Source organism: Polyergus mexicanus, unplaced genomic scaffold (assembly GCF_030449975.1).
Source record: "Polyergus mexicanus isolate NDT 795.1 unplaced genomic scaffold, iyPolMexi1.0 SCAF_10, whole genome shotgun sequence".
Taxonomy (NCBI): Eukaryota; Metazoa; Arthropoda; class Insecta; order Hymenoptera; family Formicidae; genus Polyergus; species Polyergus mexicanus.
Window position 1 is genome coordinate 969,534 of NW_027223330.1, and position 18,202 is coordinate 987,735.

Below are 18,202 nucleotides of genomic sequence, written 5' to 3' on the forward strand. Positions count from 1 at the left end.
TTAATCAGATTTGTGGTAGAATCGAATAAAATTATTCACATCTAAGGATGTACACGCAGGATCTCCGTGCTAGAGATTTGACGCATCAGTAATTGCAGAGATCTGAACAGATTTATGAAAGACGAAGTATGGAAATAGATGGAGAAGAGAACGATGAGAATCTCGTGCAGATGATATCGGTCAGAAGGACGACGTCTCCCGTGGGGAGATTCATTCGCCTTGCCAGGTGAATTTGCGCATGCAAATCCTTGATAAGCGACAATCAACAGGTGCTGAAAGGTCAGCAGGCCATTAGGCTCTTAGCCAGCCGTTGTTGCCACAAGATTGCGTGCGTCAGCTTGGTGTAGCCGGGCTGGTCATCATCGAAAATGCTTTCGCTCCAAATATTTCCGATCATGGACAATATGTTCGATCAATAATTCGCCATAGTTAAAAGTGATTTTAAATAGTTTTTCGCGAATTTAACTTCACAACTGATAAATCATGGGTAACAAATGGATGATTTATCGTTCGCTTAAATTCGTGTGAGTTTGATCTATTTCTAATTGGAATTTCAGACGCGCGCAAGAGGTTTGTTGCTAAATAATTTGCAACAAATAATGGCTCGTTTCGAAGTTTTTCTTTTTCTAACGACAATTAATTTTGCGAATACCAAGTGTCCATTAAACTAAGTTTGTGGAACTCATAGGATAGCCTGGTATGAAATGAAAAGGCGTTTTATTCTCAAAGACTGATTATTTTCATCCAAACATGCAAATCGCGTTCTGTAATAAATTTTCAAGTGAACACACTGTGAAGAAACTGACTGAAGCTTCAGACAAGATGTTTGCAGCCTTTTTGCAAATACATTCTGTCTGAATTTTTAGATACACTTCAATTTTCAAGCACACTCTTCAGAAATTTAAAAAAATATGACTCTGATGATTAAAACAGATTGTCTGAAATTTCTTTCAGACACCCGGATTTGAACATTCGGACAAAAATGTGCCTGAATTTTTAGAACATTTTTTATAGTGCACGAATAAAACTTTATTAAAATCCCAGGATTTTCGAATGATTTCTATCTCGTGAAAATCGCATCACATGACCTTCCGTCTCGAATCAACATGACGATCCTCATTATCACATCGCAAGGATATTACAGCAATGTTGGATGGGGGAGAAACAGGGGAAGAGGAAGGTGGAAGGTTCGATATATCGCGCTGAAATTGCATCGCGCGACAACTGCGAGTTTGACGAGAGAACGTTTTTCCGGCACATTGAGTCGGGATTATCCGTTTGGGATACGGTAACGGATGTTGGTAGCTATCACATCTTTCTTTTTCACTTCATGATCGGCCTCGATATTCCACTGGTGAGAGAGATTCACAATAAAGCCCCGCTGATCTGCCATTCAAGATTAACCCGCGCTCCGTTTTACCGTCAAGCGAAATTGACGCAAAACATGCGCGCATTACAATGAGACGCATTTCTTTATTTGTATGAAATAAAATATAAATTCGTTTCTCGAAAACGAGTCTCTCTCTTTCTCTCTCTCTCTTTCTCTATGACGCGATTAAATCGATTATGCGCGATAGAGGCGAAAGAAATAAAAAAGATTTATTAGTGAAAAAAGTAGTGGAAAAATAATGAAAAAAATCCAATGTTAAAACCTCTAATGTTAAAAGATAAAAGATAAAAACAAGAATCGAGAAATTCAAAAACTCTCGGCGAATTTACGACGTATTGGTCTTTTTCAGAGAAATTCAAACTTTTACATTTCTTCTATTATCCCAATATCAGGTTTACTTTTATACGAATTCGTTCCTTGAGAATCGCCCGGAGAGATCGGATACCAAAGTTACGGAACGTTCCTTCTTCGCTCGGTATATAACGAGAATCTTGGGTGCGAAGACTTGAAAGACGGTCATAGCGTCAATATTTGAGCTGACGCTTAGACGTACCGGCTTTGCGCGGCTCGCTGCCGGCCATTGGTATCTCATTAAGACGACTTCCTACCAGGCCGGAAGCAAGCCGAGAGTTCAGCGGAGAGACTTCCCTTCGCCGGATATTATAATGGACACTTACCGGTTCTCTCTCTCAATAGTTTCAACCGCCATCATTTTTCTCCAGCTATTGTATCGAGATCATCGGATAACTTCTTAATTCAATAGTATTAAATTGAAAACTCTTTGATGGTCTCTCGTTATATTTAAAAATAGCCGAGTATTAAAAGAATTGTAAACAATCCCGGTATACATTCTTCCGTGTAATCTTGACAACTCTGAAATTTTTATCTTAAAAGGGAGGGTTACAGTGAGAGAGAAGAGATCCATTCGCGATTTCCGCGAAGATTTTTTCTACTATAAAGCGGAAAAGTTAGAATAAAGATTCCGTAGATATCGAGACAAGTGTCTCGTTGCAAATTTGAAATTACTCGATGTTCGCGCAATGTTACTTATTGATCTAAATCCAAAGGTCGTTGCATATTTCTTCGTTTCGCAAATACGTCGTTACTCATTCAGTTGTCTATGGTTTCAAAGATTCGAGCGCCACCTGTCGTGGGCTCGACCACACGTAAATAATCTGCTGTTGGGGGTGATGGTCGATGCCAGCGTGCGATTTTGCGCGTCGGCTAGATAAAATTTAATCGTCCAGGATGTAATTGGCTCTTCATTAGTGGCGCATTAATATTACCTGCGAAATCGCCCTATCATATACAGTTTCCCGATTGCCCGCAATCTCGACCAAACGGACTAAACGGTCTAAATGAAGGGAATGTTAAATTCCGCGATCACTGAAGCATAATACCTGCTCGGAATGATACCCGCGAAAACAATTCATCCTAATTATCTGTCCCGATCGCGGGAATTTAATTTTGTTTATAGTTACATTGTAAAAAATTTAGATATACATTTTTATCTGAATTTTCCAATGGGATGTCTAAAAGAAATTTCGGACAATCTATTTTCAAATCATCAAAATCGTTTTCTGAAAGTTTAGAAGAACGTGACTGAAAATTGAAGTGTGTCTGAAATTTCAATCGATCTTTTTTACAGTGTGTTCACTTGTAAACTTATTACAGAACGCAATTTGCATGTTTGAATAAAAATAATCGGTCTTTGAGAATAAAAGGCCTTTTCATTTATACCGGGCTATCCTACGAGTTCCGCAAACTTAATTTAACGGATACTTCGCAAAGTTAATTGTTGTTGTAAAAGAAAACTTCAAAGCGAGCCGTCATTTATGTTGTAAATTATTTGGCAACAAACACCTTGCGCGCGCCTGAAATTCGAATTAGAAAGAGATAAAACGAATTTAAGCGAACGATAAATTGTCCATCTGTTACCTATCATTTATCAGTTCCGAAGCTAAATTTGCGAAAAACTATTTGAAATCACTTTGGCAAACTATTGATCAAACATATTGTCTACGATTATTTGTTATAAATTATCTAGCAACAAATATCTTGCGCGCTTAAATTTGCTTCGAATTAGAAACAATTTTTTTACAATTTATTTACAGCTATTTATAGCTATTATATTATAGTAGTTTATGCTCAACAATTTATAGAGATAAAAAATACTATAAATTGCATTATAATTATAATATGACATTAATAATATGTGCATGTGAATTTGTATGCCTTGAAAAATATCTTGTGGCGACGGCGAATCGTGTATATGTTTACAAAGATGGAAAAACAAGTCATTTTAAAGTTTTTAATTTTTTGACAAAATCCAAATTGCTAATAAGATTTATTTTTAATTTAATGTTACACAAGAAATCGTCATTTTATCGATTTTTGTATAACGTAATAAAATTATACAGCAATCGCGCGAGCGAATGGATAGAATAACTTCTTGATTTTCGGAACAATTGAAATGATGTGATCTTTGCATTCTATTTAAATTCAATGGATTCAACACATGTAAAGTTTGCTCACTTTATTGCTACAATTGTAATACTTTGGGATGTTCATTGTACGTACCTGAACTTCTAAGGCATGGTAAGCAAATATGAGGCCAAGCAGTATCACAGTAGACACAGAGATCAGGGTTTTCAGTGCTGTCGAGTAAAACGAGGCCTGAAACATACAACATTCCGTATTGTATACGTATCTCTGTAAAATTATTTTATATTAATTTTTTTATTTTATCTAATAACTGTTGATTCTATCCGAAAGATATACAATCGAAAAATACTACAAGATAAATAATTATTGTTATTTCAGTATTTCGATATCAAGAATTATACGTTATAGATGGTTCGAAAATATATATATATATATATATATATATATGTGTGTGTCAGCGAATTAATAATCAAGCTCGAACAATTGATAATTTTGTGATTTAACTGCGCGTTGATTGCTCATTCTTTATACATGTGGAACAATAAAATATTCGCAGCTTTCAATTTCCGATATGGCTAAAAAAGTGGTTATAAAAGAAATAGTCTTTTTTTCCCTCTACTTTTGCATCCTAAAGAAAAAAGGTCGAAGAATCAACGAAGATGATTAATATTATGTTCAGAAAAGCCATTCGAAGAAGGGATCCGAAAGGATCTTTCATCACTAATCTTTTCTCACGTCATTAAACACTTGTCGAGACGGAATCGAATGCTCCCGTTAATCTTTTGGATCACATGGAAATTTTCGTCATAAAATGCACCGCGCACTCTATAAATCTGACGATTTCACGTTCTTAAATTTACTGCAATTTCCTGACATTTTTATGTCAACAAATTTTTATGCAGGCTCGAAGGATACGCGACCGGATATTCGAAAGTTTACGGAGTGTCTCGAACGACGTCACCGCTTCTTCTCATCTGAAAGGAGTTCTTTGACCAAGAAATTCATTTCCCCAAGCGTCTAACGTGAGATATCTCTTTGTAACTAAGACTTACTATCGAAATCTCGTTAAATTGAGCTTCTAACATCAACGACATCGTAGTACAAGTTACAGCGGATTATTCGCGAAGACGACGCGATTACGATGTCGAACCAACTATCGTTCTTCCCCCCCATTCGCCTCTATAACAATGAATGTGCAAAAGATTACTCCAACTTCCACTTCTTGCACATATATATAGTTTATTCAGTGCGGGTGTGAAAACGGTTTATGTGTTCTTATTCAACTACGAAAGCTTTTTCAGTGCTTTTGCACGGAAGCTTTCGCATCTGGTTGGGTAAGAGATTTCTGGTCGCCGCACAAATGAATTAAGGGATTAGGAGGCGCGTCGTAAAATATGAACGCGAGATCCTTTTTCGCCCGATCTTACGTTAACTTTACGAGTGCTATGATGCTCGTGGATACGCGAGATTACCATCGTGACACTATGCGGCGCGTAAACGCGTCGCGAATTGTGATATTTGCGCGCTATTGTTGCCATTGTTGCCAAGACTGAAGGATGTGTGTGTGTCATATGTCAAAACATTGACAGAAGCATGATAATTTCGTAAGACTGTTCTATTATTTCTTCTGAGTGTCTGTGCAAAACCTGAGCATAATGGTCTTAACGGTTTGGAAATTATTTAAGTTTAAAGTTAGTATTGTTTCTTATAGAGTATCGAAATAAAAATTTTCACATATATTTAAAAAACTTGATTTAGATCCATTTATTCGTTTAAAAGTTATTTACTAAAAATTGTAGAAATATATTAAAAGGTAAAACTGTATAATAGGTAACACACTTCCGATTTCATAATCTTAAATATGTTGTAGAGGAGATTCTTCTGAGTAATTCCCCGCAAGAAATAATTGGGGGTATTGATTTAGAAGATATAACAAATTGAAATTTGGGTAATTATTTAGTATATATTTGGATAGTATATTTGGGTAAACGGACCCAGCTCCAATGACGTTGACATATGTTGTCAAGGACATCATTTTGAGTAACTTTTCCTTATAACTTAATCGTCTATCATTGTTTATTAAAAAGTTATTAACAAATAAAGTTTGAGAAATAAAACGTAATTTTTACATGAGTAACTGTAATTTCCACGCGAGAAGCGAGATCCATCCACATCAGGATGTTGTATAACTCAAAACAAATTTTCAGAAATAGATTTTGGTTAGATTATATCTTTCGGAAGTAGTACCCCCCCCCTCCCTCCCCCCCTCCCGTAGGGGGGATGGAACCCACTGCGTTCATGCATACATTTTCTTACTCACACAACGATCATGAGGTTAATCGATAAAAAGCATTAAACAATCCGCGTTAAATCTTAAACGAAATATTTTAGCTCGAATATTAATAATAGTAAATGCAAGAGAATATATTTGCACATCTTTTTTTACTTTTCCAACGAAAAAAAAAAATTAAAGTTTAAAATAAAGATCAGATACATTCGTGAAGATTTGAAAAATGTAAGAAGATATGGAAAATTCGTGAAATCTTTTGTTTGTCGCAAACGCGATTCTAAATACAGATTACAATTATCATCTGTTCCCAAACGATCGACTATAAATTTACCGTAAACCTATCCCAATGATCCAATTACCGGTTATCGCCTCTTGAAGATGAAAACCGTGAGCATGATGATATCGCACGCGGTTACCGTGATACGCCATAATAAATTTACGAGCATCGACGCAAAGGCTCCCATACAGCACCGAAAGATTGCAAAAACATTGCATAGATCTTACATTGAAACATTGTAATATTGCATAGAAGTTGCGAAATGTTTCTGCAACGTTACTGCAAGCCTGCGGCAACGTTGAAATGTCCGCCCTCAGAAATATTTCAATGTAAGACTACAGTAATGTTACGGTGCAATGTATTTGTAATATTTAAATACGTTGCTACAAATATGCAAAACGCTTCAAATTTAATACATAAACTTTGAGAACATATAAAAACATCCAAGAGAGATAAGAAAAAAGATTGTGAATTTACGCAATTAAAACGAGTTTTTTCTCGTCTCTCTTGGATGTCTTTATATATTCTCCAAGTTTATCTATTAAATTTGAAACATTTCGCATATTAAAAAATTATTATCAAATTTTTGCTTTTATATAAAAATGGAAACTATTAAACAATTTTCTGTTATCTAATTGACATCGCTATTTTACAAATTATTTACAAGTTTAAGAAATTGATAATGATTAAACAATTTAATTCATAAAAATTAAAATTTTATTTATATAAATATTAAACTCCATATCTTAAGTAGACAATAAACGGATAAATTTTAACTTTTTTCGGATAATTATTTGTCCGATTTCTGAACACTCAATTCAATATCTAAATTTCCTGCGTTGGGATTGTATCGGACAAATTAATCTGATAAAAATAGTTATTATACCTTTAATATTACAAACCGCTTTTTGCAAGCTTTACATAACCATCGTGATTAAAACTTAAATACGGGATAGATAACGCAACGCGCGCCGCATAGTGGTAAACGAACGAAGTAGCAATTATCAAAAACTGTCTTTTGTAATGTTTTTGAAATGTTGCTGTAACATTCTCATAAAATATTACAATTCCATATTCCAATAATGTCTCAACAATATTTCGTTGCAACTTGCAAGATTATAACATTGCTGCAATGTAATTGCAATGTCCTGTGCTATATAAGCTCTGGCATCGATACGTCACCGACCTGAGGAGTAAAGGGGAAGGATTATACCGTTCGTGGTCCATAGATTGCATCTTATCGGGGGCCGCTTTTCCCCGGGAAAACCACGTCGGTGCATTTCCATTCTCGACGAACGATTATAGTTACGCTCGATAGTATCTAGAGATAATGCGAAGTTTATCTATCTCTATCGAGAGAGGAGAATATCTTTACACAAGATATTTTTAGAACGCGATTCCCTTTTTTGTTCGGCTTTTTATTTATCATATCTATATTTTTATTTTATTTTTTCTTCCTCCATTTATTTATATCGGGAAAAAGGCGACGCATGTCACGCTTGACGTTACTCCAGCGACGCGACAATCCAAAAGACGGGAAAAAAAATAAATAAATAAAAAATAAAAAAAATCTATAAGTGTAAAAAACGTCAACTGAGTTGAAAAAGGACCGAAGGTCAAGACGCGGGTAAAAAAAAAGCATCCGAGAGATATTGAAACGTCTCTCAAAAGTTTCGACTCGCTTTCTCTCTTTCTCGAATAGTTCCCGCCGCGAAAACTTATAAGCGGGTAATCATCAACCCCTTAAAGGGGTTCGTCGATTAGGGCAATAGGAAGAGAGCTGTGTCAAGCCGGAGACCCTCTCGGCTATTCCGGCATTCCTCTTTGTTTCGCGTCAACGAGCACCTCCGTCGATGATGTCCTGGCTCGGGGATGCATTCAGATCGCGCCGGCACACGTCCCGATCCTGATTATATTAGCTTCCGCACCTCGCATTCATACGGAAATGGTCGACAGCGATTACATATGTTTCCCTCGTCGATTATATATTTCTTTTTCTGCGAGAAGCAATTCTCGCTCACACGCGATTCTCCGAAAGATATTTTTGCTTTCCTTGTATTTTATCTTTTATGCGAGAGGAATTTTTTATTTAATAGCCGTGTATAACTGTTCTTTTCTTTATGAGATTATATATGGGATTATCTTCGAATTAAATATTTCCTTGCCATTTTACATTTTCAAATAAATATCACTGGAATAGCATTTGTTGAAATAATATTATGTGAAGCTTTCATTGCAATATGTTGTAATCAAACGTATCGGATGGTATATCGTTTTTTATTTATTTATTTAACTTTGCCTTTATCAAACTTTCAAATAACCGACTCTTTATATAGATATATATATATATTTAAAAAAAAAAAAAAGTTCCATCTCTATCGGGCGCGCGTGTTAATACCGCGTAATATCGTGGAAATCGCTGATAAAATATTTGCCAAACACATCGTTGGAATGCTTTCAGATTCGCACGAGGTTACTATAGCGACGATATGATCTATTCGTGCGTGTTCGAATGTGCGCATGTCGTGTGTTCGACCGAGCGAGCGACGCTTCGTTTGTGTGGTCACGCCCTGTGAAATTAACCACCTTTGCCACGTTTTTTCATGTCTCCGTTGAAAAAAAGGCGTTAAAGTAAAAGCGTGTTTCAGGATGCCGCAAGTTTCAAAAACGGGTTCCTCTGCTCCTGATAGAAAAACACGTAAAACACACGTGTCACAATACGTACGAACTTTCAAACTCTCTGTCTGGAAACGCGTGTACACTACGTCGTGCATCCAGCATCGAGGGAAATAAATAAATAGAGAATACAAACACGATAATATATTACTGTTGAATTGTAAATTATCTAAATTATGGGAAGTATAGAAATTTAATCATATTTTTAAAAAGTTCTAAATAAAATATATCTGTGCTTTTCATATAATTGAATTTTTCAGAATCCAATATTTATAAATTTAAATCCTTCAGTCTAAAAAATTCGTAATGTTATTTAAAAAATTTTTTCTATTTGGCGATGACATAACAAGAATCTTTCAAGTTTGTTTTTATCGAGGGGAATCTAAATTATGGGAAATATGGAAATTTAATCATATTTTTAAAAAGTTCTAAATAAAATATATCTGTGCTTTTCATATAATTGAATTTTTCAGAATCCAATATTTATAAATTTAAATCCTTCAGTCTAGAAAATTGTAATCTTATTTAAAACATTTTTTCTATTTGGCGATGACACAACAAGAATCTTTCAAGTTTGCTTTTATCGAGAGGATCATTTAAATTATGGGAAATATGAAAATTCGATCAGAAATTTAAAAAAAATTCTAAATAAAATATATCTGCCTTCATATAATTGAATTTTTAAGACTCCAATATTTTTATAAACGTAAATCCTTTAGTCTAAAAAATCGTAACCTTGTTTAAAAATTTTTTAACAACACGCAACAAGAATCTTCGAAGTTTGAAAAACCCAGGATGTTAGGGAAATCGGACCTAAAATTATAAGATATTACAGATAAAAAATGAAGTAAACTTGAACTTTTCATTAACGCCACGCCCAGTATGAGAATTTCTATAATTCTTTTTATAATTTTCCAATAAAACATATTTATCCGAAGACAGAATCTTTGGCCTGCCATGTGTTTTGATCCCTCGAACAAGCGTTCCTTCGATTTATATCATGAATAGTTATTTATAGTCGGTTATTTTGGATTTAGGTTGCCTTTAATTGTCGAGCATTCATTCAGCCCACGTGCGCTTACTTTTGGAGATAAAAATCACCTGTGGCCGAAAATTGCTTTTTATATACGCGCGATACAAAATATTTCATCGATATAGATAATAAATTTGCGAAATTTTAACTCTACCACGATTTTTTTCAAATGAAATCTAAAAATAATTTTTTCATCGTGAATCTCGAGTGACGAGTTTCCGGACTTTGCTTCCGGCTTAATTACCAAAATTAATACTCGCGTCGTTACACTGGTAAGAAACAATTTTCTTCAGCAGTTTTATTGTCTTCTCTTCATAATTTCTACTGCCGGACAGGATTTTCCCTTCTTTGCTGTTGGTTCCGACGATACATCACGGGAATACACGCCCCGCTGCAGATTATAAAGCAATCATCGCACGATCTCTTCTCTCCGCTTGATACGAGAGGAGTCTTTTTTTAACTGGATCTGACAAGAAAGAACAAGACGAGAGACTCGAATGAACCGGCGGTGAGCCTGAAAAATTAATCCGCGACGGGGAAGATGTCTCTTTAAAGAGGGGAAGAAGGATCGACAAAGAGGAAGAGAACGCTATGGAAAAGGAATCGAGTTTTATACGCGCGCATTATTTGACAAAACTGACAAGACAAATGCTTCCCCCTATCGGCAAGAAATCTAGATCGAAAAGATTTCGAGTTTAAAAGTTTTGAAACTTGCGGGAACTTTTTTCTAGAGAGATTGAAATAGCAAAGAGATCGGTCCTCTCGTCTATGTTCAAATGTTTAAGACGTAAAAACACTGCATAGTTTGAAAAGAAGAAACTGCAATAAAGATCGAAGTATCTAAGGGAACGTATTAGGTGTACAACTTTGCTTCCGCCGTTTTCCTATAGATGGCTTTAGCGGTAAGTAGTGGTCGAAATAAATAGATCATAGACGTCATACGATAAACTTGGGCATCTGTCAACATAACCCCATAGAAACATTAGTCGATTTGTGTCTGCGTCATAAAGTTATTCTCGATTGAAAATGTCAGTTTACGAGCCAAATTCTCGTCATTTGCGGGAGGTTTTAATTTTCTGCTTCAATATGAAGAAATCTGCGGCTGAGGCTCATCGAATGCTCTCAAATACTTATGGTGAAGCCGCTATTAGTGAAAGAACGTGTCGCGAGTGGTTTCAACGCTTCAAGAACGGTGATTTTCACGTCGAAGACCGGCATAGCGGTGGAAGAGAGAAGGTTTTCGAAGATGCAGAATTGGAGGCATTACTTAATGAAGACTCGAGTCAAAGTCAAAAAGAATTGGTACGATCATTGGGAGTGACTCAACAGGCAATTTCAAAATGTATAACCAGTTTTTTACAATAAAGCCTCGAATTTCGGAAAAAAACGGCGGAAGCAAAGTTGTACACCTAATAGATCTCGTTTCTCAGAGATCTCAGATTAAAGGAAATCAAGTGTTTGACATTAAAGAGCTAAGAACAGAGAGAGTCTACGTTTTATAAAGATTATTTCTTTCTCTCTCGCTCAAATGTTACGATTTTAAAAAGATTCAAAAGTATCTAATCCTTGGAGAATATTAATCTTCGTTGGTGAGAATAAACTGTATCACGCGAGGGATACCTTTTCGACAACAAAGCTCGGGGATGCCGACAAACGGCCCTCAAGGGTGAAAATTAATTATTTTCGCTCTCGGGACGATCAAATCCCGACCAGCGCCACGAATGAAATTTCGCGTTGAAATTTCGTTTATCGGAAATTTCATTTGGATTCGCGCGTAATTTGTTACAATTTGTCTGAACGAAGCGACAACGATTGCGCATTTCAGGGGATTTGCGAATAGATCGAGTGGATTTTATAGTAAGACTAACAAATGACAAATCAATAAACAGGTGGACGATTCAGTGTGCGATTATGTCAGTGTGTAAATCTCGTCGTGATACACAGAAATAATTTGAAATAAAGAGCACGTAATATAAGACCTTTATCATATTTTATAAAAGTAAACATTTTTTTCTTAAACGCATTTCAACGATATTCGTAAAGAACGTGATATTTGAAAATTTGATTTTAACATGATTATTTTAAAATTTATACACATCATTTTATTATATATTTTTATTATATATTATATAATATTATACTATATATACATACATACATACATACATACATATATATATATATATAGTAATATATTATAATTATATATAATTATATGTATGTATAAATATTATAATATATTATTTTTTATAATATTATTATAATATATTTATTATAATATATATTATAAAATATATATTTATTTAAAAAAAATATAAAATTATTTTCTATTATAAAGATCCATTTTCATGTAATATAAATACGCTATTGCGTATAAGAAAAATACAGCGTTAATTCCGCCTTACGCTTAAAATATGGTTTATATTTTGCGACAACTGTCGCCGGTGCATCCTCGATTACTATTCCGAGAGGAAAGTCTGTTTGCGGTTTGGAGAGAGAGACAGAAGAAGAATGGGTCGCGCCAATGGCAACTTAAGAATCGGCTTTCCAGCCGGATTTAGCACTCGAGAAACTTATCGTCGCAGAAAAGCTCGATTACGGGAAGCTTAATCCTCGTGACAAGACGCGAACGCGAAGATAAACGTCGACCAAGTTTCCAAGAAATTTTCCACGGGGAATCTCTCTTTCTCAGTAGTCATAAAGCACTCATTCCTAAATTATCACTTCTTTTCTTCGACTTGGAAACTGCGCCATATAACAACGGCGATGACTAGTAGAAAACTAAATGAAAAAAAAAAAAAAAGCTTCATAGTCACAGCATATAATAATTACTTATGCAAAAAATCCTGTAAACATATATATATATATATATATATATATATATATATGAGTGTAACAAAAAATGCGCGAACGTATCAAAAGTTTTCACTATTACAAAGTTTTAAAAATTCTAGAATTTTTTATTTTTGGCTATTTCAAACCTCGGATATTAGTTTTTGAAATTTGTTTCTTCTATAACAACGATTTCCTGGAATTTCGTCTTTTTGAAAATTTGGATCGGTGAAATTTGAGATTTAGAATTTCTGAAACTACATAACCATCGAATTTTTAAAAGTTTAAGGTTTTCAGAGTCTTCGAAATTTTTCTGCGTTAATCAAGTTAGCAATAAGATTATGATTTATATTCTGAGATAAGAATTATATTCTTATGAAAAATCGAGCTAGATAAAATTTCGGCGCAGATAGTGCTCTAAAAAAAAAAAAAATGATAATAATAAAGTTGTAAAAAATTAATATGGCGCGATTTATAAGCCATACGCAAAGCAATCGATGAACTTGATGGCAGTCGAAAAGGCGGCGAAATGACATGGTGGATCCATTTGTTAATCCACCACGGTAAAAGCACTCTGACCCCTTTTTATCTCGCGATATCGGGAGAGGAACCCTAATCCTTGCATAGCACACGAAGCCCGTAACGTTCAGGCCATCCTGGCCTGGAGATCGTCGACGAAAAAAAGAAGGTGCATAAAAGCTACTATCAGGCATTAGGACTGGGTCGTAAGCCCTTAATAGCGCTTTAAAAAGAAAGAGAAGAGAGGGGAGAAAAAAAAAGAGATACAGCTGTATTAAACGATCAAACTGAAATTTGTGTCACTTATCATTTATGCATACTAAACTATATCAGGGATATATTCGATAATCTTATTAAACTTATTGACAAATTTGACAAGGAAGAAACATTGCCAGCGAAATAAAAAATTTCATAAGCATTAACGAAACTCTAAATATTTGTGCAAAATTTAATTTAAATCCACTTACTCGTTTAAAAATTATTTACTAAAAATTGTAAGAAAATATTTATGGTAGCTTAAAATATTTTTGTAAATTACTCGTTTTTTGCTTGTTTCTTGCAGTTGATTTCAAGGGATATTCATGATCAAAAGTTTTTGTCATAAGGTAGAAAAAATATTAATTACAATTACTTTCTTGTACGGAAATGTTTAAAATAAGTAAATGTTTAATAAATTAAATATGACTTTATAATATTTTGATTCGTTTTATAAACCATAGCTTTATTTATTTGATTTTTCGAACAGTATAAACGTAAGAAATATATATTTTTTAAAATTTTGACAACTTTTTACTATTAGTGTTTTCTTTTTTCCTTACCTCGTCGTAGCCGGTCCTTGAGTTAACTCACGACTTTTCCATTCAACCCCGTCGGGCCTTTCCTTGACTACCTCCGCTTTCGCAGTACCATTTTACAATGACATTATATTCTCGCGGCTGCATAATTGCCGTCTTCTTCCTGCGCTTTGTCAAAATCTTCACGTCATCGAGATCGTTCGGGGATTTCTGCGACGGTACACAATTTATCATTCCTAACTGCCGCCTGTCATCGCGGATCTCCCATTCGCGAATGAGAGGGAGAAATAATCCTGTTTATATTTATATAATTGCCAGCATTTGTTAACTGTCATCTACATCGATGTAAAAAGTTCAAGTAACGTATGAAGGAGATGTTTGGTTGAAGTTTTCATTGAAATATTGTATTACCATTTCATTTGTCCTCGGTGTAGTAAAAATTGATACACATGTCATTTAATTCGTGCTTCGGAGAAGAGAATGATAATTGAAAATTCCCTCGTTCCGATAAAATTTCAACATCTATTTTTTTTTTTTTTTTTTTTTTTGTAAATCTAAAATAGAGACTTGGAATTTTTTTTTTCAGTTTTCGATATTTAATAGCCCTGTAACCAAAGCCCTTTTAAATTAAAATTCCGTTATAACAAAACCGTAGAATTTTGATGAAAAACAATGACACAATTTTATTTAAAACTTTTCAACAGACCTTTATTTTCGGTTACTTGAAAAACTACACGTGCGCTTTTATTATGTTTGTCACGACAAAATGTAGTCATATAAAATTAATGGGTACAAGTTGAGAGCAAGTTTCCAGCCCCAAATATAATTCGATCGCTTCTGTGCATACAAATTTCGGTACGAACATGACGACGTCGAGTCGCTCGACTTTGCGACACTGCGAAATTTCTCAGTCCTCGCCGAATTTGCAATTCGATGCGCGTGCATGAGAGCAAACCGCGGGATCGTTGGACGATTTTTAAACTCTACCGGCGTCCGAATATCTGGAGAAACTAACGTTCCTACAGATATAGCGTCTTGTACGCAATTTTATCGTGCCATTTACTTGAATATGAAGGTAACGATGAGAAAAATCAAACAATCTCTAAGAATTCATGAATTGGAAAATGTCGGAGGTTCAATAAAGGGATGAAATATGGGGAATGTGAAAAGACTAGGAAGTCCAGAGATACGAGGGAATTTCCACTTTCCTAGCGTTAATTCAAAATTTGAATACGTGCGCTAAAAATAAAATTTTTTTCAATCAGATAAATACATTTTGTTAAATATATATTATATATATATATATTTTTTTTATTTAAATAAATATATACTTCGTTTTTAAAAAGATGTTTTGTTATATTAAATAAATTATTATTTGCATGTAATAAAAATTATAATTCCTAAAATAAATTATTAAAAATTTTTATTTCGAAGATGGAACAATTATTTATCGAAATAAAGAAACTCTCCTCCCTCTCCCCCGTATTTTTGAAACAAGCAGTCAAAAATTAAAAAATATTTTTTTCAAAGAAAGTAATTTAGTATAGTAAAGACAAGAAGAAAACGAATTTTTTTTTTATTCACAGATAAAAAGGCATACTTTGCATTTATTTTATATTTTACTAAAATTCAAATATATTTGCTGCTCGATTGAAATAACAAATTCCTTTGCAAGTATTTAAATAAATAATTTTTTGAATAAAAAAAAAATTCGTACCTAGTTTTTTTTTTTTTTTTTCCCCAGTAGGTGAGATAAGAAGATGCAAGTGAGAATAAATTTCGACATCTTCATTCGCGAAACATCGATATTTTCTGTAAAATTCAGTTAGAGAACGACACGCTTTCCAGCCGATTCTCTCTGCATTACTACTTCAATTCTGGAATAGGTACAGTCGAGGGAGGGAAGGAGGGGAGAGGGGAGGTGGAGGGGGTTGGAAATAGAAGTCTTTGAGCTCGCAATATCGATATTGTTAATCCGCCGCTATGCTCTTGGCACAGAATCAAGCGGAGAGAATTGCTCGGTCAACAATGGGATTTTCGCGGTCCCTAGGGAAATTCTCGGCAGGAGAAATATCCCCCATTTGGAGCGGAATAAATACACGAGTCTCTCGCGTCGCGCGAGACGTGGGACGCGCGAAAAAGACACTCCCCCGCGAGCTTTCGGCCGAAAGCACCCCGGGGACGAGCTTTCCCGTTCGAAAAAGGATAGGCCGGGTCAAGGCGGCCTATCCTTCGCAATCGCGATTATCGAACCGAGCTCTGTCGATATATTTCACATTAACTTTCGCGTAAATAAGAATCAATTTATTTTCTTTACGTTGATCCTCGTTTGCATACTCGGAATTACTCTCCGCAGTACGGATGAAAATCGGATGGGATATTCGCGGCGAAACATTTCCATTGCTTAAATCTACCGCATGTCGTTTTCAAATTCCATGTGTTGGACGTATATAATTTTTGAAATTGTTACGGGCAAACATGGGACGAATTTTAATAAAGTCGAATTTGCGCCGAGGGATTCTCGGCAGACGATCCACCTCGATCATACATCCTTAGACATAACGTCGTAAAAAATGCGGTGGTAAATTGGAAAGAGCTTACCTACCGACGATCTCGTATTGGTCTCGATAGACCGTAGTTATACAATACTGAATATCCGACACGCAATTCTCGAATCATTAACTCGACAACGTGAATCAATTCAACTTACTATCCTAAATGAAGGGTCTAATAACGAATGTAGCAAACGATGGTGATAAGATGGATATAAAAAATAAGAGTTTAATCTTCATTATATTATATATAAAAAAAAGTCGATACAAATTGGGCAATTTCTCTCGCGGATCTCTTACTTCTTTTTTGGATTCTTTTTTTCGTATAATTTTCTATTAACTATTTTTATTGGTCGTCTAAAAAATGTTGGCCACAGAAAATTAAAAGGCAAAATTATTTGATTGAGAAATACTTTTAATTATCGAGATTCATATTTTTCTTCTAAAACTCCTTGGTTTTTTTTTCGTATAATTTTCTATTAATTATTTTTATTAGTCGTCTAAAAAATGTTGGCCACAGAAAATTAAAAGGCAAAATTATTTGATTGAGAAAGATTTTTTATTATCGAGATTTATATTTTTCTTCTAAAACTCCTTGGTTTTCTTTTCGTATAATTTTCTATTAATTATTTTTATTGGTCGTCTAAAAAATGTTGGCCACAGAAACTTAAAAGGTAAAATTACTTTACTGAGAAATATTTTTAGTTATCGCGATTCATCATGATCTTCTTCTAAAAAATTTCTTTAAACATTTTCTCTAAATTCAGAAAGTTTACGTATTTCATGACAGACCAGAAAATTATATGGAGCAAGAGATTCTCTCTGAATCTCTTGATTTTCTCCCGTAACGATGTATCTTGGAATTCCTCGATTCTGCGAATCTCATTGGACAACCGTTCCTAACAGACATCTCATCGATTATCGAGTCCTTGAATCTACTGGGTTAAGGATATATTATTTAGATCCACGTGGCAAAGCGCTTGTCGTACAAGGAAAGAGCTGTTATTCGTGATAACGCGAGCGTTTCCGACAGCATTGATTCTTCGTGATGAGAGATTGGGGGACGAAAATGATAACGATGCGACGGAGGGGGATGGAAGAAAGGGGGAGATCAATCTACATCCTGCAAGGATTGTTCGGAGAGACGATGAGGCAAATGCTAGTGTCGTGTATACATTTGCCGACGTCTTGCCGAAGTCCTCATCTCACGTCGCGAGCATTCAAGCACGAAGCTTTTCGGGTTTGAAAGGAGTCGAGACGACTGTCGGCAGGGTTTCCGAGATTTGCCTATACACGTCTACAGGATACTTCACAGAATATACTTTCGACGAAGTATAAAGAGAGGAAAGAATTTTTCCTAAGAGTTTAATCAGAGATATTTCATTTAATGGAAA

At 34.8% G+C, this 18,202-nt stretch overlaps 1 protein-coding gene across 4 annotated transcripts in view; it reads right to left on the reverse strand.

The window, feature by feature from the left end:
• Positions 1-18,202, reverse strand: part of Sk (small conductance calcium-activated potassium channel) — a 163,724-nt gene that overhangs the window by 20,779 nt on the left and 124,743 nt on the right. For all 4 annotated transcript variants that reach the window (XM_070303586.1, XM_070303589.1, XM_070303587.1 and 1 more), the window contains one exon: positions 3,971-4,066. In XM_070303586.1, the coding sequence (XP_070159687.1) occupies positions 3,971-4,066 (96 nt within the window). The remainder of the gene's footprint in view (positions 1-3,970; positions 4,067-18,202) is intronic.